General features: G+C 37.3%; 1 protein-coding gene across 3 annotated transcripts in view; it reads left to right on the top strand.

Moving 5' to 3' along the window:
- The window catches only part of PTPRO (protein tyrosine phosphatase receptor type O), a 216,784-nt gene that overhangs the window by 140,096 nt on the left and 52,035 nt on the right, over positions 1–24,653 (top strand). For all 3 annotated transcript variants that reach the window (XM_020994337.2, XM_020994336.2, XM_020994335.2), the window contains exons 11-16: positions 13–164; positions 1,925–2,045; positions 5,804–5,943; positions 8,450–8,582; positions 13,286–13,406; positions 18,270–18,338. In XM_020994337.2, the coding sequence (XP_020849996.1) occupies positions 13–164; positions 1,925–2,045; positions 5,804–5,943; positions 8,450–8,582; positions 13,286–13,406; positions 18,270–18,338 (736 nt within the window). The remainder of the gene's footprint in view (positions 1–12; positions 165–1,924; positions 2,046–5,803; positions 5,944–8,449; positions 8,583–13,285; positions 13,407–18,269; positions 18,339–24,653) is intronic.

The following is a 24,653-nucleotide window of genomic DNA, read 5'->3' as shown; positions in this document are numbered from 1 at the left end:
TTTTTTTTCCAGCCCCAGTGGCTCCAGAAATCACTTCTGTTGAATATTTCAACAACTTGTTGTATATAAGTTGGATGTATGGGGATGACACAACTAACCTCTCCCATTCCAGAATGCTGCATTGGATGGTTGTTGCTGAAGGAAAGAAAAAGATCAAAAAGAGTGTATGTGTCCATAGAATCCTAAGACAGAAGTAATAGAACATATATTTGTGCAAATGCTTGAAAGCAAACCCACTGCACACGTATTTCAAATTCTGAATGGTCATCTACATTGAATGTTAACTTCTGGTTTGATTTTTTTGTTTGCATTTCATTTTATTTTTTATTATATACTTAATAACTATGAACATTTCTAGAAATAGAGGACAGAAAAGAGGATTGATATATGAAATTGTGAATCTCTTATTACATGGAGCTTTTAAAATTCTTCTTCTAAGTATATATTAAATGCAATCTTGTTTGTCTGTGCTCCCTTTGACCTTCCTTCTTCTCTCTTCTATGTATTTTTAGTATTTTGTTCATGTTCTTTTCTTTCTTTTCTATCTTCTTTCACTAACTGTACATATTGACATAATGAGCATTTTCTTTTTCCTCTGTATCAACTCTTACAAGAACACAGAGGGTGCAGTGAAGTTAGACATTCTCATCCCATCCTATCTCATCCTGTATCCTCATTAATGTACAACCTGGCATGTGTATCAGTGAATACTGGGTTCTAACTCCCTGATATCTTTGGAAGGAATGGGGTAACGGAAATAAGGAACTCAATGTTGTTCACTGGTCTCATCAGAGAAATAGGTGCTTGGGGTTCAACTGTCTAACTCCAGTGCATAATAACCAGACTAAACAATATATTTGGGATCATTGGATCAAAGAGCTAGAGCTCTGAGGGTCCCCAGAAGCCCTCTAATCCACCCTTTTCATTTTAAAAATGAGGAAACAGATCCAGGGGGATTATGTGATTTGCCTGATATACTTATCAGTAGCAACTGGACATATGTGGTAGAAAGCTCTATGGTAATCCTTTCTGTTATAAGCAGGGGTGTGTTGGTAAATGTTTAACAGCTAGTTCTCTGGGGGAAAAATATGCCCATGACATATTCTTAACATTTTCTCCATCACTTTCTTGAGTCTAAACAATCAACAAAATAATAAATCATGACTTGACTTATAGTGTCTGCTGATTTCTAAGGTGTAAATGCTCACATGAAAAATTTAACAATTGCCTCTCTAGGCTGGTTTAAGAACGTGCTCTGACATGCCATGTACCACATTGTGTAGCCTTGAACCTGCTCTGTGCATGGAATTCACATCATTATCAAAATGAGTTATACAGCTCAGCAGCAGATACTATTGATGTGCTGTGCCCTAAGAAGAGGGAATTTTTTTCACTTCAAATTTTATAAACCTTTTGGTTAATCCCACCTCTCCATTTACTATGCCAAGGTGTGTGACTATAGGTGAGTCACATAATCTCCCTGAGTCTCAGCTGCCTCATCTATATAACCAGAACAATCATCAGTGGAGGTTTTTTGGCCTGGCCAATTCAGACACCAGACCTGGCTTCTTCTTGTGAGGTCACATCAAAACTTTCATATATATGCATCAAAACTTCCTCTTTTGGGTGTCTCGAGGGTGAGATTACAAATGCAATCTGTTCAGTCCTTGAGCAGCAGCTGATGAAAGTTTTACTGTTAGAAAATTGACTAGAGCAATATATAGCACAAGACAGTTGTGTTGAATTTTAATAAGAAACATACCAATATTTTAAAATTTTAAATAATTTACCTTCCTAATTTCTTTTCTAAGTTTATAGCATTTATGGTTTCTAAAGTTAATAAAGCTTAAAAGAGAATTTTGGGAAATGATGTATTTTGTGGCTTGTTTGAGGTTTTATACTTGATTTTTGATTATTTTTGCAGGTAACACGCAATGTAATGACTGCAGTGCTAAACCTACCTCCAGGTGATATTTACAATCTCTCAGTAACTGCTTGTACTGAGAGAGGAAGCAACACTTCTATGCCCCATGTTGTAAAGCTGGGTGAGCCTACTCTGTGTGTGTGTGTGTGTGTGTGTGTGTGTGTGTGTGTGTGTGTATGTGTGTGTTATGCAGAAAGAGAACTCATCTTTGAGTAAAGAAGATACAATTCAAGGTTTGGTTTTACAACTTTCTAGCTGTGTGACATTGGACAAATCACTAACCAACTCTATTTAACCAAGGGTATTTCACCATTTTATAACGGGCATATTTGTACTACCAACCACACAGGGACGTTGAGTACAGAATACTAAAGTATGTGAGAGTGTTTTGCAACCATGACATGCTAATAAATATAAATAGCTATTACTGCATGCATCTTAATATAGACCATCTACTAATAGAGATCATCAGTTGGTCAATAACCATTTCTTAAGTGTCTGCTATATACTAGGCACCAGCTAGGTACTAGAGATGCAAAGAAAGACCCTTTTCATTGCAAGATGAATGGCAGTCCCTGCTCTCAAGGGCCTTACAGTCTAACAGAGGAAACAACACGCAAACAACTACGTACAAATAATGTATATACAGGATAAATTGGAAATAATCATCAGAAAGATGGCACTAGTATTAAAGGTGAAGAGAAAAGACTTAAAATATGTCTCTTACAATGGAAAACAATATATAGAAGGTGATAAATTGAAAAGTATCTTTGATTGTAGTCTACACCCAATTTTTATACAGGCCAGATCTACGTGAGAAAGTATACTTTATATATGGACCAGTGTTCTTTTTTCTGTTAGAGGATGAATTCATGTAAAGATTTCAGACAGTAGAAAAACATGTATTAAGTGCCTTGTTTCAACATTTAAAATTTTCAGACTCCTGAAAAAGATGTGTCAAGTGAAATTTGTACTGTGATCTTCTTAGATTAGGGGCAGTGTGCTGGCCCTTGAGTCAGGAGGAACTGAGTTCAAATTTGGTGGCTTACTAGCTGCATGACCCTGGGCAAATCACAACCCTGTTTGCCTCAGTTTCCTCATCTGTAAGATGAGCTAGAGAGGGAGATGGCAAACCAGTCCAGTATCTCTGCCAAGAAAACCCCAAATGGGGTTATGAAGACTTAGACATGACTAATCACTGGACAACAGCTTCTTAGATTATTGATCCCATACTGCTGCTGTTTATTCCAACCGAGAGAACCTACCTGCAAGATAGTATATGTTTATTACAAAAACAAAAACAACAAAAAAAAAAGAGCTTCAAGATTTCTGGGGCTATTCAGTTTTCACAAAGACTTTTTTCTACCACCATTGAGTCTACTGGTAAAAAATGGTATTCCATGGCAAGGAGATTAACAACATGAAAATACACTTCAGATTGTTATAAAGATGTTAATTTCTGAGTCTATGCTAGGACTTCATTGTGAACACAAACCACAGTATCTATCAGATACTTCACTTCATAGCATTAGGCTTGTACTCAGTCACAATATTCCAGATGGCACTAAAGAACCAATTGATTCTTTTCAAGTTCAGTGAACAAAAAACAAATTGACGAAGAAACTACTTTTTTTTTCCAACTGTGAGATTTACAAAGCCCCTTGACTACTTGTATGACCATATTGTGATCATTGACAAAAGATAGTACTCTTCTATAAGGATTAGCTATCATCTTTGATTATATACAGTGTGAGGGACTTCACAGTGCTCACACACTCATATATACATCTGGGAATGTTGATGTCTTAGTCATCAGGACATGATTTTTTTTTTTGCCTCGTAATTCTTGAAAGATCTGAAAACTCACACTGACAACATCATGGACCTTTTGCAGTATTGAAGTAAAAGGTAGATTAGTCCCAGGGTCTCAAGTAGAGGCCAATACAGACTGGAAAAAGTGGCCTTAAACTGTGAAGGTAAAAAGATTGCAGGTGCAGGGAACCAAACACATCATTCCGTAGAACACAAGATGAATGAATTCTTTTCATTGGTCAAGATTTACTAGAAAAGGGTCCACTAGGTTACTGTATTTCCTATAGTAGACATACACCCTTTTATGCTGAAGGGACCCAAACTATCACCCCAGTCACTCCCTTTCTATTTTTCTAGCTGGAAGGAGATTGGAGTACATTTGCATGTGTATAAGAAGTTCTAGCCAGGATGTCTAGGAAAGAGAAACCGTAAGAAAGAGGTCACAGGTAGGGACTTCCAGGTTGGGAGAAACAGTTCTCAGAGGTAATAGCTACTATTCAATTGGAAAACTGTGCAGTAAAGAATAAGGAACTAGAGCTGGCAGCAATAGAGATAGCAGCTACTAAGTAAATACCCTGAAATTTTAGCCCCAAGCTGAAGACACTAAGAGAAGTGTATGGACCAGAGCAATGGCACTGTGGCATCCTAAGAGACAGGGGCATTGGAAGAGCAAGGGAGCCATGCCAAGTCACTAGATCCCTGTATAAATACCCAAGCCTAAGGAGGCAGTAGAATTCAGAGATGCTACAGCTGAATCAGGAGCCATGCCATGGTCCTCTCACATTGCTGGGACCTTTCTAAGTATAGTACTTGGAATTTGTAGGCACTGTAACTGACCCTTTGGATGGGAAAATAAACTGGGCTCACAAGATGGGAGATTCTAACTAGTGTTTTGCTAAAGAAGCTCAGATGTAAGTGCCTTCTCTGTTTTTATTATATATTTTTGAAAGTCTTCCTAATTCCAAGGCCCACCCTCTTTTCATTCTATCAAGTTGTCCCTGACTGTGTTCTTTGTGCCATTAGTAAATTCTATTCTATGTTTATTGTTTTGGAAGCATAATGTCTACAAGAAGCTGGGGAACTCTTCACGAGACAGTGTCAGATCCTCACATTCTCAAGGGGAAAGAGAGCCACAGATGCTATTGTTAGAGTGAAGCCCACAAGACTGGACCAGATCTGTCAGTCAGAGAAGGATGTAAAGGATTTGACACATGAATTACATCAATCTACTGGAAACCGTAAACTTGGTGTATGAGTGTGTGTATATGTATATACATACACACCTACATATAGATATATTAATATATGTATATGATAATTATAATTCAATATAATAAGTTTCCTTTGAATTTCCTGTGTGTTATATGCATATGAGAACATTATTCTAAAAAGGAGTCACACACTTTCCCAGATTACCAAGAGGTCCTTGACACAAATAAGGTTAAGAACCCTTGGTCTATACTTTTAATGATGAGAACCACTCTCATAACTTTTTTTGAAAAGACACACGTTTCCCATTAGATTCACTAAGCTGGTTCATTCACCTTGCCAACTAAAAGTAGTGAAAAAGTCTACTTTCCTAAATTGGTGAGGACAAGTGATTTTTTGAGGACAAAACTGAATTGACTCAACTTGAAGGTGACAAGTGTTACTGGACAGCATATACTCAGATTAGTTGCCTCTGGGTTATTTTACCCAGCATTCCCAAGTAGCAACTTTGAATTTCTGCTACAGACCAGTTCTTCTAATGCAAGGAAGTGACAACTCCCTATGCTTGTTTCACATGTTAGCACACAATCTATTATTAGATGATGCTTATAACTAAGTTCTACTTGAAACAGGAAGTTTTCTGAATAGAGAAATATGGGACACAGAGAAGGAAAGGCAAGACATTTTGCTCCTGACTTTCTAGATGTAAATTATTTTTAAAAATAATGGAAAAGCTTTATGAAAGACTGCTCCTTAGACTCCTTTTGTTTACTTCTTCTTCTTGATAGTCCAAAGACAAAATGATACAACTGGTGAAGGGATAGGGAAATCAAAGGTTTTACTTTTCTTTGCCTACAGAACCAGCTCCTCCAAAATCACTTTTTGCAGTGAATAAGACTCAGACTTCAGTGACTCTGCTATGGGTGGAAGACGGAGTTGTTGACTTCTACAAAGTCTTCTGTCAACAAGTTGGTTCTAACCAGGAAATAAAGCTCCAGGTACTGTGCATTTCAATCTCTTTTCTGCACTTATTTTCATTACCTCAGGTATGTTACTTGAACAAGAAGAATCTCCTCTATATATTTTCAATCAACCAGAATTTAAAACCACATGCAATGATTGTTCTTTTGGTCTGTATAATATAGATAAATAGAATATATGAAGAAGTTTTTAAAATATGAGGACAAAAAGCTAGGCCTGGAGACTATTTTACTCTTTATTCTTATCCCACAATTTCTCCTTCATGTTATGGGGAAGGAGGGAAGGGAATTGGAAGAGTAAAGGAGCATATTGATATGACGATATTGTGGAATAAAGACAAATTAAATGCTTTAAATACCTCAGTCTGGAGAGAGGAGACTAAGGATAGGATTAGTCTTTTAAAACAGGAAGGGTAGGGATAAGAGGCTGTTCACCAATGCTGTTTACCTACTCCGTTAGTATACCTACAAACAGGGGTTACTTCTTGAGGATTAAGGTGGCAAATTTGGGTCAAATAAAAGGATGTACCACTCTACACACCAATTAATAAACCAAAGTAGTGATTGAAAATGTGAGTAACTTTTTTAAGCTGTAGACAAATTTGTAGGCAATAGTTCCATACTGGAACATACAGAAAGATTATCACAGAGTTAATGAATTTGGAGCTAAAAAGAACCTCAGAGATTCAATATGTTTCAAAATACATTTTTTTGAAGTTGCTGCGGAAAAAAAAATACAATTGCAGAGTGATCTCTTAATGCCATTGTTAAAGACAGAATCCAGGGCTAAATAGATTGTGACTGGACCCAGCATGTTAATTCTCATGGTTTAATTTTTTTTTTATGATAAATGTCATTTCTGGGACCTTGTCTACTAGCCTCATGACAAGGTTGAACGAGGAAGGTCCTTGATTTTACCTTTCATTAGTCTTTGGGGCCATCACTTTCAGGCCAATAGCTAGGACAAGGACTTCTAAAATAGAAACTAACTCCACAGTCAAGAGAATCTTCCACACAAAGAGAAATTCAAGTGAGCCCTCAAGTAGAGGTGTCAAACACTCCCCCTTTTGCCCCACAACAACCCTGAGTGCTGCCCAAGCCAGATTAAAATGAATTAGTAAACATTTAACAATAAATAAAATATTGAAAACATTGCATCTTAAAACTAAGTCAGTATGGCTCACGGGGAATCACTGTACAGATTAGTGGCCCCCATTTCTATTTGTTCCTTTTCCCCTTCCTTACTTCCTTATTTCTCCTTCCCCTCCCTGTACTAAAATAAGCTTTTTTTGCTATATACTGATTAGCCAAATCTTATTTCTTACCTAACATTTGTTATTCAAGTCTGCTCACCAAATAAGCAGTGAGTTAACAAGCATTTATTAAGCACCTACTATGTGTCTGGCACTGGGCTTAAGCACTGGAGACACAAAGAAAGGCAAATAACAGTCCCCACTTTCAAGGAGTTCACAGTCAGGGGTAGACAACATGAAAATAACTGAGGAAACAAGAGATAGATAGATAGATAGATAGATAGATAGATAGATAGATAGATAGATAGACAGATAGATAGATAGATGGATGATAGATAGATAGACAGAGACAGACAGATAGACAGACAGACAGATAGATAGATAGATAGATAGATAGATAGATAGATAGATAATAGATAGATAGATCGATAGATAGATAGATAGATAGATAATTAGATGGATGGATACACAGAGAAATATAGATATAGATGCACACACATATGTATGTATTTAATAGAAAATAATTGACAAAGAGAAGGCACTAGTATTAATGGGAAAGGCTTCTCATAAAGGTGAGTTTTTAGCTAGGACTTGAAGGAGACCTGGGAAGCAAAGAGGTAGAGATGAGGAAGTTCCAGGAGTGGGAGGCATCCAGGGAAATCCAATGGATCACGTCCTTCACCCCATTGACCTTCCTTAGCACCATCCTTTCAGACAAAAGTGATGGAGAAGAGAGAATGACCCTGAAAATATTTCTGATGGCTTTGACTTTCCTTGGCTTGTGTGACTGCAGATTTTTGCTTGGTATCGAAGAATGTTCTGATTCCCTGCTATTTCTAGGAATGCAGTTACTCAGTTCACCCAGTAACTGGGGTTATAGAGAGATGCATTGCTAAAAAATTTGGTTCAGGCTAAGTGAAATGGATATGAGGTGGTGCTCAGTGCTTCCAGCATCACTGCTTTGGAAAGAACTTCTTGGAGCAGCTAGGTGGCACAGTGAATAGAGCACTGGCCCTGAAGTCAAGAGGACCTGAGTTCAAATTCGGCCTCAGACCAAACACTTGACACCTACTAGCTGTGTGACCCTGGGCAAGTCACTTAACCCCAACTCCCTAAAAATAAAAAATAAAAAAAAGAAAGAACTTCTTAAAGAAGACAATGAAGCACATTATCTCTCTCTCTCTCTCTCTCTCTCCTCTCTCTCTCTCTCTCTCTCTCTCTCTCTCTCTCTCTCTCTCTCTCTCTCTCTTTTTTTCCTCCTGCAACTCTAGGAGCCAGTTTTTGTTTCTTCACATGTCGTGACGATCTCCAGCCTCCTGCCTGCCACTGCTTACAACTGTAGTGTAACCAGCTTCAGTCACAACAGTCCCAGTGTTCCTACATTCATAGCCATCTCCACAATGGGTAGATACATTTATAACATACGTTTTCTTTGTAAACTATTTCTAGCTTTGTTTTCCCCTTGTCTTTCTAATTGTATGTTATGTCTTTTTTCATATACTTGGATCCAAAGTGCTTTCCTTGATGTTCACAAGCCTATAGTCCAAAATGTATTTAGGTAAAATTTAGGTAAACACTGTGTCTGCTTTGGGTTTGGAATTACCCAGCCATTATCAAACTACAGCAATATACCATTGTTAAAGCCAGAGAAATTTTCCGAAATCATGAGCAGAATTGGATAGAAAAGGAACACCTAAACTAATACTTTTTTTTTCATTTTCATCTTCTTGGCTTATTTTTTTTCCTTGTTTCTTAATTTCATAGTTTTATTTTATATTCAGATTTCAAAATGTCTGAGTCAGAACAATCATTTCTAGCTTTCAAATCACTGTTTATCTTATGCACAACCCAATGTAAAGACACCTGTCATTAAAACTTTTAAGATCATGATTATCACTTTTTTGTTGGTTTCATAATTACCATTTTTTATGTAATATCACTTCTATATTTTCTCAGAGGTGTCAAATATGGAGCATATGGGCCACATGTGGCCTACAACACTTCCAGTACCCCTAAACCAGATTAAAATACAATTACCAAAATGAATTTTAAAAAAAACCAGTAAAAAAGATAAAATTATATTTTAAAACTAAATCAATATGATGTCGGCAGGGATTTTTGTGTATGTTTTAGTGGTCCCTGTTTCTATTTGAGTTAGACACCACTGATCTATAAAAGCATAGATTCATATAAAAAGTAGATTCATGTAATGTAATCTGATGAATAATTTGAAATGTTTGAAATATTTGAAATACATATGAAGCAGCATAGAGTAGTGGATAGAAAATTGGTCTCAGAGCCAAAAAGACTTGGGTTCAAATCATACCTCTGACACATATTAGCTGTGTGACCCTAGGCAATTCATTTAATCTCTTGGTGTCCTAGACAACTCTTTAAGACAATAATTCCATGGCAGGTGCTGATCTGTACTGGTAGAGAGGATTACCTCACCTGGAGTTCTCCAGACCAATGAATTCACAGGTCCAACTCAAAAATTATAACAGGGATATAGCAAGAGATAAACAGTTAGTACTGTATTTCATTGGAACCCATATAATGATAAGCGATCTGAGGAAAGGACCCTTGCATGGATGCTCCATGGTTATTGCAGGACATAGACAAGAGAACAACAGGATATGACTGAAGGAATATTCCTATCAAGGACATCACAGTTTAATCAAAGCATTAAAGTATAAATATAAGAATATAAACTATAATGATGCATATTATGTAATAGAGTTTATCCATTAAATAATATAAATTGGTTCTTTTTATTAATAATTATAACATCTATCATTTTAATAGATTTTTAAATTTATTTAATAATATAATTAGAAGAGAATTTTGTTTTTCCTCAGAGAGGGGGAATAGGTAATCCTTCCATACCACCTCCTATTTGCTGTATGTATGTAAATTGTGTATAAACTTATGATCTACAACAATAAATAGAAAATTGTACAACAAGGATCTATTGCATATTGTTATAAATGAAACGTTTCTTCTTTTTTCCTCACAAGACTATAAGGTAGCTAATGTATTATGTTGTTATCCCCATTCTACAGATAAGGACACTCAAATCTATGGATTTTAAATGATTTGACAAATGGCAAATCAGTGACAGTGCAGGAATTTTAATTTTAGTCTCCTAACTTCTATTCTGCTGCTTTCTGTCATACTGCTGGATATCCCAACTAGGGCAAAGCTTTTCCCTTTCTTAGGATCCTCTAAGAAAGAAGTGGAATAGTGGGGGCAGCTAGGTGGCACAGTGAGGGGGCAGCACCAGCCCTGAAGTCAGGAGGACCTGAGTTCAAATCCAGTCTGAGACCAAACACTTGACACTTACTAGCTGTGTGACCTTGGGCAAGCCATTTAACCCCAATTGCCTTAAAAAACAAAAACAAAAACAAAAAAAAAGTGAAATACAACCAACCGCTTTAGGGATCTTGTGTGCCAGCAAATTCAGTGATCTCATTTTTAATGCAGGAGGAGGAGATGATTCTCTTGTGGTGAGCAACAAAAGAGGCCTTTTGCAGGGATAAAAGAACCAGGATCATTAAGTGCCTACAGTAGTTCGATATCAGACAGAACATTTAGAAATACATAGTCCTTGCATAAAGTATTTTGGCATTGACGGATTCATTTAATCTCTTAAGCTGGGCATATGGACAACGTCTAAGCCTGTAGATCAACAGAATGAACTCTACTGGCAGCCTGCTTATGGATTTTTCATATACTTTATTATGATGAGGGCGGCTAGATGGCACAGCGGATAGAGTGCCATGCCTGAAGTCAGGAAGACTCATTTCCATGAGTTCAAATCCAGCCTCAGAGAGTTACTAATTTTGTGATCCTGGCAAGTCACTTAACAGAGAGGTTGAAATGACTTGCTGGGGATCTAGTGAGTGCCAGAGGTGGAACCAGAACCCAGGATTTCCTGGTCCTGAAGTTTACTCTCTATTCTCTATTCCTCTCTGAGGCTCAAAAGAAATATTTTTGATGAGGAGGGAAGAAGGAATTCTCTGAAACAAATAATGAAGTCATACATTTTTGAGTCCATTGACTCATCGATAAATTTAGATTTTAGAAAGACAAGCATGCTGTTGCAAAGGGGAAAATGCATTGAGTACTTTAAAATGGTAAAGAAGACACAAGCAAAGGACAGATATCTAAGGATGAATATAAAAATGTAGAGCTATCTTCTAAAATAGAATTAGGAACATTAAAGCTTATGATGAACTGGGGCTAACAATGAATGTGATAAAGATAATGAAAAAATGGTGTTTTCTTAAAGCTACATTATGAAATAAAGGAGAAAGAAACTAGAAGAAATAATAATAGTTGACAATAGAAGTAATGATTAGGTGTAACAAGGTCAAAAAGAATTACATTCCAAGATATTAAAAGAATTGGCAGAAGTGATTGCTGACCCACTGGTAGTGATGTTGGAAAACTCACGAAGAATAGAAAGGGTACTATAAGACTAGAGATGTGTAAATGTTTTCCCTATCTTCAAAAAAAGGAAAAAAGTGGGGTTTGTAAACTATAGGTTCTATAGACTTTGATCCATCACAAAAATCTAGGTATTATTATAAAGTTGGTGAGTAAACATCTAGAAAATGAAAAAATGATTGAAAATTCAACATGATTTCATCCCTTTTTTAAATGAAATTGCCAGACTGAAAGGAGAATAATGCTATATAGTTTACTTTGATTTCAGCAAAGCATTTGACAACATTTCTCATGTCATTCTTGTAGACGTATGGAAAGATATAGGCTAAACAGAAGGGTAGTGGACTCAGAACTGGTTCAAGACAAAAACAGTCATTAATGGGTTAATTTCAACTTAGATATTATTAGGTCTCTACCTGCCAACAAATTAGGTCTCTAATGAAGTGCTCTAGTTTCTTTTCTGGCCTCTGCTGTTTTACATTAAAAAAAATCAGTAAGAGATAAAGGCATTGATGGAATTTGTACTAATTTTACCCATGATACAAAGCTGGGAAGGATAGCTAATACACTGACAAAATGCATTTGACAAAAATAGTATAAAAAATGATCCTGACAAGATAGAACACTGGGACAAATATGTTAAAATAAAATTTAATAGTATCAAATATAAAGTCTTATAGTAGGGGCATTTCTAACAAGTAACTTTCTAAGTACAAGCTTGAAGAGGTATTTGAATACCACCAACAATATATGTGAAAAAGATCTGAGTGCCTTAATGGACTGCAAATCCAAGAAGAGTCAACAGTACAATATGGCAACCAAAAAAAGCCAATGATCTTGTAGCCTAAATTAAGAAAGACATAGTATCCTTGTTTGTGGAGATGATAGTTCCTTTGTATTTTGCCATGGTCAGACCACATTTGGAGGACTATGTTAAGTTCTGGGCATCATATTTTCAGAAAACTATTCTACAACCTCAAAAGTCCAAAGAGTCCCAGGGAAAGCAACCAGAAAGATGGAAGACTTTGTTCATGCTATATGAAGATCTATGAAGGAACTAAAGATGTTTGTGTTGGAGAAAGAGATGCCTTCAACTATTTGAAGGACAATTAGACTTGGTTTCTTGGTTTTGGAAGTTGCACAAGGCCCAAAATTAAGGGAAAAAAACTGTAATGGTTAGAACTGTTCAAAAACAGTTAGCTCAGGAGGCAGAGGATTAGGTCACTAAATTAAGGCTGGAAAGCCACTTGTTATAGAGGGATTATTTAGTCAGATATGGGTTGGATTCGTTAGCCTCCGAGGTTCTTTTCAATGCCAATATTTTGTGACTTCTTGGTTGTCCACAGATATAATGACACCCATGCTTTTCAAATCCCAAAGTGATCTTAGTCGTGAAAGAAAAAAAATTTAAAAAAAGACAGCTTTGGACTTTTGAAAAAGGGACATTAATCTGTTCTTCCAGAATAATATCTATCAGCCAGAACTGATGAAATTTACTCTATGACACCATACCCTAGAAAAATTCATTTTTTGCTTAGTTGAGCCCCTTTATTCTTGAGGATAGTTAATAATAAAATCAGATTAAAAAAAACAACAACAGAACTGTTAGTTTCTATGTGCTGAAGCCAGTGACCAACATATTCAACTTTTCTTTGTAGTTACTGAGATGAATCCCAATGTGGTAGTGATCTCAGTGCTGGCAATCCTGAGCACACTCCTGATTGGGCTGCTTCTTGTTACACTCATCATTCTCAGGAAAAAGCATCTCCAGATGGCCAGGTGAGTCCCATTTCCCACCAAGCAAAAATAGCCGCTTTTTTAGTTTATTAGTTTAGTTTTGTTTTTCAGTTTAATTTTCCTAGAGTAGTGCTTCATAAACCATACTGCATTGGAAATGAGATCTGGGCAAACATTCCATCTCCAAAAATTTCAGTCATTTAACTTCTGCACTTCACAGAAACCGAATTTCTTTTCCTCAAACATTATTCCACTGATATTATTGCTAAGACTTACCATCATTGTAATATTTTATTGTGTTAATGACCATTAAATAACTGATTCTATTTATGTGTTCTTAGTCTGATGAACTGAGGAGTAATGGAAGAATAACAATGGATAGTTTAGGTCCTGATAACTGTTGTGAAGATCAGTGCAAACTTTAGAGGATAAGTAGAATTGTTCTAAAATAAAAAATTTGTGAAGTTTTCTAACTGATGTCATATAATCTTTCCAATGTGAGGATCAACTTTTCAGAGTCAATGTTCTAGATGATACATAGGAAGGCAGATTTTTATTATTTGATATCATGTTGACCATCTTTTCATCAATTAATCCTCCTGAGCCAGGCAAGGATATTTCTCCAATACCCCATCTCTTTCCCCACTTCCACCTCCAGCCCTGGAGTCTGTCTGCCTGCTGGCTGCTGGCAGAGGAACTTTGTCCTGTTCATCAGAACTGTCAGAAATATAACCATAACAAAGAATGAGAATTTATAGAAATGCTCTTTGAGCCTATAATTTTAGAAGCAGAAAACTGGCATTTTGGAAGTCATGACAATAGTCTGCATACCTTGCCACACTATTCAACAAGGTGGTAACATAATTCTTTTTCTCTAGGAGTCATCAGCCTGGGGACTTTGGGGGAAGCTATGCTAGAATGCAGGGCAGATAACCCATAGAATAAATAACAACTTATATTTATATAGTAAAATTTGGAAAGCATTTTACATTCATCTCAAGAAAACCTGACAATTAGATCTGACAGCAAAGTTATTATTCACTCAATCAACAAGCAAGAATTTACTTTGTATAAGTTCTAGCTCTATTCTTGCAACTATAGTTGATTTTTAAAAAGAAGAAAATTCTAGCAATTTTATATCACCTTCTGAGAATTTGGTTAGAGGCACAAATTATTTATCCCTACCTATATCAGAATAGCAGAAAAAAGAACACATACCTTTTAAATGCATTTTTTATTTGTGATACTAAATATTGCCGTGAATCAGTAGAGGCGGCTGTGCTCTCCTCACCTCTCCTTCTCAACTGAAAATGAACAGACAGAATCCTCACAGAAAATGCCTACTGGGCCAGTACAGTGGTAGGACTCTCTGTTCAGTCCCCAGTCTTCTTCTTTTCCCCCACCCTCGTCTAACTTCAGGGGATCAAGGGAGGGCCTGCTTCCCTTAATGAGCGCCACCAACAGTTATAATAATGGAAGTTTAGGCTCTCCAGTCATAGGGAAGTAAGTGGTCTCAATTTCCTTTATAAAATTCTGCTTTTAAGAGCTTAAAATGTTAAAATAAAAATATCAGATAAATGGTTCATAAGCATGTCCCCATGAGAGAGATTCTCTCATACTAGACAGGAACTGGGACCCTGTGTTTTAACTAGAAGCTTTCTTCCTAGTAAATTTCCTGAACTACCAGAACTTCCTACCACACACATACCACAAATAAACCCAAAGAAGTACCTATCTGAGTTGACCTCAGTTGTTTGTGAGAAGTAAAACTAGGTCAAGTCAAAAACAAGAAACAACTTAAAGCAGAGTAAAGGAGCATGCTTTAGAAATAGGGGCCGTTTGCACCTAGCTAAAGAGAGAAAGGGAGAAGTAGATGAGTCCAATTCCTCCTATTCCCTGAAACGTTAGCCATCTGAGTGAGCTGCCAAGATTGATCAGAGTAGTCTACACTCATTGTTTTCCCTTCTTCTTGTGGGCCTGGGAAGGAAAACACCATCTCCACCACTGCTCTCAGTGTATCCCTGTTAAATTACTCTTAGCCTATCTCTCCCCAAAGCTCTGTGCCTGCTCCAGCTTCTTGTATTTCATGAACTCATTTCCCAGTCCTCAATCCCAGGTGATGTTTTCTCTAATTTCCCCCAGAGTGGGTAGGAAAAGGATCCTGCAAATTACATTTCCCAGATTTTGGGAGGAGATTCACAATTGCCTTTGAGATTTATGGTACAAGCCCTCCTATGGGGTGTTATCATGATTCTTTGGCTAGTAATGATCTAGATTGTATACTTCCAGAATCATTTTTAGAACACTTTTTCTATTTTGTGGCTTTCTTTTATTGCACAGCTTGGCAAATAGGACTTTTTCATTATTGAGTAGATTGCTATTGTAATAGAAAAGCAGAGAGTAGTTTGCTTCTTGTCACTTTACATACCTTAGCTTGGGTATTGAGTACATTTGGAACACCAGGGAGTGAGAAAGATTTTGAAGAATGGTCTCTCTCTGAAGGAAATGAAGAAAATAGACACCATAAAAGAATGAGGGGGAAAAAAATCTTTTTTTTTTTTACTAAAACTGTGGTATCGTAAAATGCTTTTATGGTTTAAGATTTAAGTCATTAGAGTTACTTTCTCTTGGCTTTGTATGTATCATGTGAAGGTGTGATTTAAATTTTCACTCAAATGGGGAATCCTTTTGATTTTCAGTTTTTGTTATTTCATGTTTCTTTCTGTCAGTGATGTACTGTTTATCAGAGTATACTCTCAAGAGTTTTTTTCTGATCCAGTTTTACATTATTCGAGTGACCCATCATTTTCCTTAAGAAACTCCTGTACAATATAGTACATGTGTTAGTTCAGATGCATCTGTTTGGTTACAGTTCAGTGGCCCAGTCCCCTCCTCCCTCTTTCATTTTTGATTTTCCATGTACTGGTCTTGTTTCATTCAACCAGCTGTTAGCTGGTACAATAAACCTTACAAATACAAAGCAGGTAACAGGCTAGATCATAACACAATGGAAAATCTTTTGGGGGGAATTTAACAGGTTGCAAATGAAACAACACAAAATAACAATGTAGCATACATATAAAATCAGTAAAATATGAGCCACAAAAAGAACTATTAGGAGGACTTCACCATCTTCTATTTGCATCTCCATTGCAAAGCTTGCTTTAAGAAGGAATTGTCTAAAGATGGTGATGTTGTTCATCTGTTCCTGTGTACAGACAACTTTGTGCTTAGTACCGTAATTCTGGAATATTGCGCACATGCCTAATTTAGATACGTAATCACTCAAAAGTGGGAACACTTCCCTTTTCACGCTTTTCATACAGGCTCAACTATCCACCCAGGAAAAACCAAATGGTTGAAGAATGCCTGTTATTGTTCAGGCTGCACTTGAACAGACAACCCATATTGCTCATCCATTAGTACATATATCTTGGTCAGACATTTGACACGGGCTTGGAATCGAGCTGAAAGGAGCATGTGCTACACTCCCTTAAGGATATTATTCAGTGGTTTTAAATGATCCTGAGCTTTCTTCTGAAACAAAGCCCCAAGTTTTTAACAACAATATTCCTGTAGTGATGTTGTGTGAATGTGCTTCATGGAATATTGCAGTCTCCAAAAGCTTAAAGTTGAGAATCACCCTGTGATGCATTCCATCCTCATTTTTAGATTTCAGAACCTTTATCTTTCTTCCAGGTACACCCTTCCTCTTTTGTGCCTTTCCTGACATTCCCCATTGAAAGTAATTTTTTTCTTCCTCATATATTCCATAAGAACTTTGATTGGCTCTCTTTTCTTTAAAAATAATATGTATATAGCTCTTTAAAATTTGCAAAAACATTTTGCATACATTATCTCTTTTGCGACTCAAAACAGCTCTGTAAAGTCAGTGTTACAAGTATTATCCCAATTTTACAAAAACAGAGACTTGTTCAAAGTCACACAGCTAGTAGGTGGTGAGGCTGAATTTGAACTCAGGTCTTCCTGACTTTTGGCCCAGCACTGTATCCACTGTTCCACCTAGATAATGTTAAACTGGAAAGCATCCAGAGGAGTGTGACTAGAATGAAGAAGGGCCTGGAAATCAGGCCATATGAAGATTGTTTAAGGAACTAGGGATTTTTGGAGAAGAAAAGATACATCTCCATGATAATCATTTTAGGTATTTGAAGGACTATCAGATGAAAGAAGGATTAGGCTTGTTCTTCTTGACTCCAAAGAGTCAAGAGAAATGAAAGGAAGTCATTAAAAAAAGGGGCAATTAGACTTGATATGAAAAGAAACATTCTAACATCTGAAATTACTCCATTATTGGGTTTCCTCTTCAAGCAAAGAAAGGCTTGCGTGACCACTTGGTAGGGATGCTCTGGAAGGGATTCTCATTGGAGCTTGACTTGGACTTAGTGTCCCCCATGTTCCCTTTCCACTCTGAGCTTTTGTAACTAGATGTGCTCCAAGGTAGAACTCCAGCTAGAAGTCCTATGACCCCATGAGTCAAGAAGCAAAGGTCTCAAGGCACAACAAAGGAAGTTTGTTTATATTCCTTTAAATCTCTTTGGCAGATCAAACACTCCAGAGTTTACTGGGGCTTTGCATAGCACTTCTCATGGAAATTTTGAGGAATATTTACTGCAGTTAGTTTTAGGGATTTTATTTTTCAGGATCATATGAAAGCCCTGCAGAAGGAACTCAAAACAGATGGCTACGATTCTATCCAATTTGATTTTGTTATTCTGTGAAATGGTTGATGTTTTGCTTTTCCATTACAACTCACATTAGCTGATTTTTGTTGTTCCCAGATGCCCACCTCCAATGTTGTTCAAATAAAGAATCTGTATTAGAGCAGTATTGTGCCAAGCACTGGCAAGCAGTAACTTTAACTATTTGGTTCTTTTCAAACAGAGAATGTGGAGCTGGAACGTTTGTCAATTTTGCTTCCTTAGAAAGAGATGGAAAGCTTCCCTACAACTGGTGAGTATGAATTTGGAACCACACTTTAGGAAAATGTTCCAAGAGCCCTATTTCACTTTGAAGCATTGTACTTGATTTTGATTATAAAATTGCAGATGATAATGACCTCTTATTATTGCTATGACTTCCTAATTGAAATTGTTTCAATTCACTTTTGCAAATATAAGATGGAAGCCCAGAGGCTACCTAGTCCAAGTTCTTTTACAGATAAGGAAACTGAGGCCCAGGAAGAATAAGTGGCATGCCCAAGGTTATCAGAGGTAGGATTCGAACTGAGGTCCTCTGACTCTTTATCACTGTATCAGGCACTCTGATACATGTTATGACACACACAAACTTGCATTAGTTAGGATCCTTGTCTATGAGAAACACATTAAGTAGAGCAGCTTTACGATGATATATATGTAGACATTTAGCATCAAACCAGCCAAATGGATAAAACAGTCACCCAAATAACAGATCACCTAGCTGCCACATGGGTTTAAATAAAGGCCCCAGACAAATGGTGAACAAATGAATGGAGGTTTGAGGGGCTTCATTCTCAAAGAAGGTTGGGAAGGAAGGAATGTAAACTCCAATCCCAGGTAGCTGTGCGTGGCACAGCAATACTTCTATTCAAAGCCCAGCTTTCACTGCCCTCTGAGTGTGAGCTGCTACTCCTGTTACAATATTAAATATAAGTTCAGTACCCCTGGTCCATAGTTCTGTCCTTGGCAAACTGGCCAGGCAACATACTGGACCAGGAGTTAGGAACACCCGAGTTCAAATCTGGCCTCAGACACTTACTAACTGTGTGACCATAGGCGAATTGCTTAACCTCTGTCTGCCTCAGTTTCTTCATCTGTAAAATAGTGATCATAATAACATCTACCTCCCAGGGTTAAAATAAAAAAGAGGATAAAAGGAGATAATATTTGTAAAAAGCAGTTTGCAAACCTTAAAGCATGACATAAATACTAGTTATTATTATTGTTGTTGTTGTTATTGTAGCCAAACAAGAAAATTCCCATGGCAACTCGTGGACTTTTTTCTTTTTGTTGTCTGGGTCCCCCCAACCTCTAGTACAGGCACATCCAAAAGAATAGAAAAAGCCTCAGACGTATTTCAAAGGATGTAGCTTTCATGTTCCTTGTTACACAAAGTCATAATCTCCAAACCTTTGCTGTGCTCTCTATCTAAGACCCCACTAAACAGACCAACACCCAGAGCTTCAGCAGGAAAAAGACAGCAAACTCTCAGGGAAAACCATGAAGGTGCCCAGAATCTCAGAGCTGCACTGCTATTCTACAGAGAAAAACTATGGCTTTCTCTTTCCCTCTTTTCTTTCTCCCTCTTCCTTTAGGATACTCAATCATTGCAACCGGAGTACAGGGGCCAGTTTAGGAAAAACAGCTAAGAGGTTCTGATTTTCCTGGCTTTTATGCATTGCCAGCAAGAAGCCTCAGGGTGGGAGAGAATCTAGGGTTCTCATCCCTTGGCAATAGCTCCCACCTTGCTGTCCCCACAAAGTCAACTGCTTTGTCTCTCTGATTGTTTTAACTGTATCATGCCTCCCAGAAAGAGGAAAGATGATTTTACCTATTCTCTGTTTTAACTGTATCATCCCTCCCTGAAAGAGGAAAGATGATTTTACCTATTCTCTTTTCCTTTGGGGGATGACAGCTAGTACCAGCAAAGGCCTCTCATTGCATACTACACTGGGCCACAGCTGTTCCACTGCCTTCTCCTTAATCAGTCCTTGTATATCAGAAAAGACCTTTATGGTTCACCTCAACACAATATATATGGCACTCTTTGTCCTTGATTTTAATTATTCTTCTTTCCTGTACCTCAGATGAAGGGCTAGTCAGTCATTCCAATCATCCCTACTCTTGCCTTTACACTGAAGTCCTTCAGGGTTCTACCTTTATGCAACTCTTTCATGATTCTGTCTCAAGGGGTGAACTGCTAGTTCTTGAACCTTCTTCTCTATGAAGGCTTCTCTTTCCACAATAGAGACTTGCATCTGAAAGTCATATTCTCGAAAAGCATCTCTTTACCCACGACAGAAGAGTCTTTTGGCCTGCCATATTCATGGCAAGGAAGAAGATGGTATTCAATGTCTTCTGCCAACTTTCTTGATTCAAGTAAAACTGCAGCTTCTGTGTTTGGGCCTTGGAAGGGGTGGAAGACTTATCTCTAATCCAAGATAATTGAAGACCAATCCAGGCAGAGATTTTACTGTTGGAGAAATTGAAGGGTGAACACTGCCCCTGAGGAGGCAAAATTGATTGGTTTCCAAAAAAGCCAAGATTGTTTGAGTTCTCCAATCTATCAGAGCACCCCAACCCTTCTCCCAAGGACCCGTTTCATGCAAATTTTCCTCCAGAGTGGCCTGCCTTCCACTATCCAATCATGAAGCTTCTGGTCATACAATTTCCTTGAATTTGTCTCTTCTTCCACGGTTTCAGGCAAAATTTCTTTTTGGGCATCACAAGTAAATGTGCCTTAATCTATATATCTGCGAATCATTTCTCTATTATCTCTAGGGAAAGAAAAACCATAAAATCCTCTGTTTGACTTTTAAAACCCTTTATGACCTTGCTCTTCCTATGCTTAAAGTCTTTTTATACTTCCTTCCACATACCTTATACTGCAGTGATAATGGCCTATTTGCTGCTTCTTGTGCACAAACGTATTTCCCACCTTGTATCTATTCACTGGCTGCTCTCCATGCTTGGAATGTTCTCCTTTCCCACATCTGCTTCATAATTCCCTGGCTTCCTTTAAGACTCAGGTCTAATTACACCTTCTTTATAAGCTCTTCCATGGTCTTATCCCACCTTTTCCCCACTTCTGTACTGCCCCACCAGATGCCAATGTCTCCGTCTCTGAGATTAATTGTTTACTTTATGTATACATTGTCTAGGATGTAAGTTCCCTGAAGGCAGGGACTATCTTTGCCTTTCTTTTTATCTCCAGTGTTTTAGTACAATGCCTGGCACATAGTAAATGCTTAATAAATCTTTGCTGATTGATTAAAACTCATTTTTTTCTTAAATTCACTGTTTCTCTTATACTCTTATTTGATCAATCCAACAACTTTCTGAAGTAGGTGTAGTTATTATCCCCACTTTACAGATAAGGAAATGGAAGCTGAAAGATGTAAGTGATTTTGCCCACCCACAGTCAGATGGCTAATAAGTGTTTGAAGATTTGAACTCAGGACTTCATAACTCCATCTCTGAAACCACTGTATAGGGTAAATTTAGGAAACCTTGTTCTGAAGTTTTGGTTATCCTTCCATTTACAGGCAATATTAGAAAAAACTTTTGCCATCATTAAGGCTTTTGGCAGCAGCTACACCCCTCCCATTCCCCATTGTCTTGCTTTTCTCATTATAGTAAGGTGGGAAAGGGAGCTGGATTAAGGAGACTATGATAAGGGTTTGAATGGACTGAAAGTGCATTAGAACAAGTATATTAAAACCAGTCTCACGCTAATGATGAAGATGCACAGAGGCCAAGCTAATTGACTAAGTTGGCAGAACTGCTAATTTATTACAAAATATTAAACAGATTTCACGTATTTGATATTATTCTGAGTTTTTAAGCAATTGGTGATGCAAAGTATATATTTAAAAATTGGCCCTAAGCTCAGATAGGTCAGAATCCTATACTAAATAGCTAAATTAATTGAAAATTTGTTGTATTAAATAGAAGTCTTTCTTAAAATAAAAAGGATCCTTTTTATATGTAAAAACGTTAATACAGAAACAACTTACTCTTTTGAGTAAGACAATGAGTTGCACTGAGTTGCCATGTGGCCTTATCAAATTTTGCTGCCATCATTGATTATTCTACTGTGCTGAAATGGAAGGCTGGAAATCCTTGCAAGTAAAACAGTGTAGAATCTCACAACAATTTTTAATTCACATACCCAGAAGACAGTGATAATGGACATGGAGGGCGTAAGCTTTGGAATTTTGTGGTTTCTCCCACCTTCTTTTTCTTTATCCCTCTTATGACCAGGGACTGATCAAGGTAGATAGTGTGCAGCTATTAAGAGCAAAGTTAAACTGGTCCATTCCAAGGCAAAGCCCATGATCTAGGGCCACATTCACACCTTACTGTGATTTAACTAAGCAGTCACAAGTGCAAGTGTAGCCAAATACTTGATCTATTCACACAAATTTCCTAGTAACTAATAAACAACTATTTGAGGGGGCAACCAGCTTAAAAACCTACTAGTATCAGTATACAGGTTTTCATATTCCTCCCTCCCCCCAATAAAAATTTCAAGACCATCAAGGTAAAAATTATGTTAAATTTACTTTACTGGAAGGACCTTCCCCCATTTAATAAGTTTTTACAAGGATGTCATGTCATATAATGTCAATTAGCCAAACCATCAGGTTCTAGCCAAGTTATTCTGCCTTTTACATGTGTCTTTTTTTCATTTCCTTAAATGATCTTCATAAATTGTGTTCTCCAGACCTGTGTATGGACTGAACATGGTCTACGTATGTTACAGAATGCTCACAGGGTCACAGGGGATACCCAAGCAACATAGAATTTACCCTCCCCACCACTCAGCTCCCAAGACCTTTCTATACAATTCAGTTCTATGGTTTTGCAAGGGTAGGAGGATTAAAGAAAATAATCATGGATCTATTATATAATTATAATAATAAATAAGTGACCAGGTAGCTTTTTTACTAAGAAGGAATAATCATCTCAGTGAAGATTTGTTATAACAAATCCTGCCAAGTGAATGCACTTTTGTCTTTCGGTCCCTAGCACCAAACTCAATGCCTTATACATAGAAAGTGATAAATATGATTATTAAATTGAACTTTGAATTTGAATTTTGAAAGGCACAGTGGCATGATTTAAAAAGCATTGAACTATAAGACAGATTCAACCTAACAGCTCTATGACCATGTACTAGTCTGTTAACCTCTTTGGGCTTTGGTTTCTCCATTTGCAAAATAGGAGCAATAATGCTTGCTCCTTACTGGATTGTAATACAGCCAGCACTTTCTGTAACATTCAAGTGCTACATAAATATGAATTGTTTTTACTGAGGCTTTAAAGTGTCAATAGTTGTTTCCCAATGTACTGCTTAGCATAGAAATAACCATAATACGTTTTTAAGCTGATGCTAAAAAATGTTTTTGTTAGTAATTTTGGAATTTTATTTTGGACTCCAACCAAGCATTTAGAATCAGCTGTTAACTTAGAACAATAAAAGAGAAGCCTTTTACTTCTACACTGCTGGATATCACACATTAGGTGAGAACATTTTCATCTGAGTGTACACAAACAGATTTCAATGGGTGTGTGAACTTGAGTAGGGAAAAAAATTAGACTAAAGATGAGCTGCCTGTCATGAAGCACTGATAACCTGATCCATATCATACTTGCTTTTGGGACTAAATCAAAGATTAATTTAAACCCAGAATTCTGCATGAATTATTATACTTATTGATTTCAAACTACTTGCAATTTCAGAAAGAATTTGAAACCAAACTCCTTCCACTTAGTTGGACTTGAAATAGTGTAGTTTTATAGAAATGTGACCTAAAACATTTTCTTTACTAGGAAAGACACATTCATTCAAAGTAAAGGACATTTTATCGAACAGCGTGGCAAAAATAACTGATAAGAAGATTCCCTCTACTACTCAGGGGGGTACATTCCTTCATAGGTTATCACAGTGGGTAGGGGGATGGCATACATAGGTAACTCATATATAGGCCTGAAGGAGAATGTGTATTCACACACACAAAATGGAATACTCAAAGGAAAATACTTGTACCCAGGGCACATACATTGCTGGGGAAACTCATACTTCTTACCTTGCAGAGCCACTGATAACCTCCAATGGTGTCATCATGACACTCTCAGCTGCTCATTGTGAATTCACTGGCACAGAGGTGTGCTGGTAAATCAGAATCAATAAACATTTATTAAGTACTGTGTTCTAGGCACTGTGCTAAGTTCTGGGAATGCAAAGAAGGCATAAGACGATCCCTGCCCTTAAGAAGCTAAAGAGAAGATACACGCATGCGCACGCGCACACACACACACACACACACACACACACACACACACACACACACACACACAGAAGTTGAAAAGAGGGAGTGTGTACCCAGCATGGCGCAGGATAAAGTCCTGCAGTGGGATTGAGAAATGATCTAAGGAGACACGAATTACCGAGTTGATTTTACCTTGTAGAATGACAAGTTTCTGGAGATCGTGAATATTTTAATAACTGGCTATCTGAAAAAAAAAGTATGCATGACACAGTGTTAAGCTCAGTTTGCATTAT

This window comes from Phascolarctos cinereus, unplaced genomic scaffold (assembly GCF_003287225.1).
Source record: "Phascolarctos cinereus isolate Bilbo 61053 unplaced genomic scaffold, phaCin_HiC Scaffold_1;HRSCAF=81, whole genome shotgun sequence".
Lineage (NCBI taxonomy): Eukaryota > Metazoa > Chordata > Mammalia > Diprotodontia > Phascolarctidae > Phascolarctos > Phascolarctos cinereus.
This window is presented reverse-complemented; position numbering and strand designations above follow the sequence as displayed.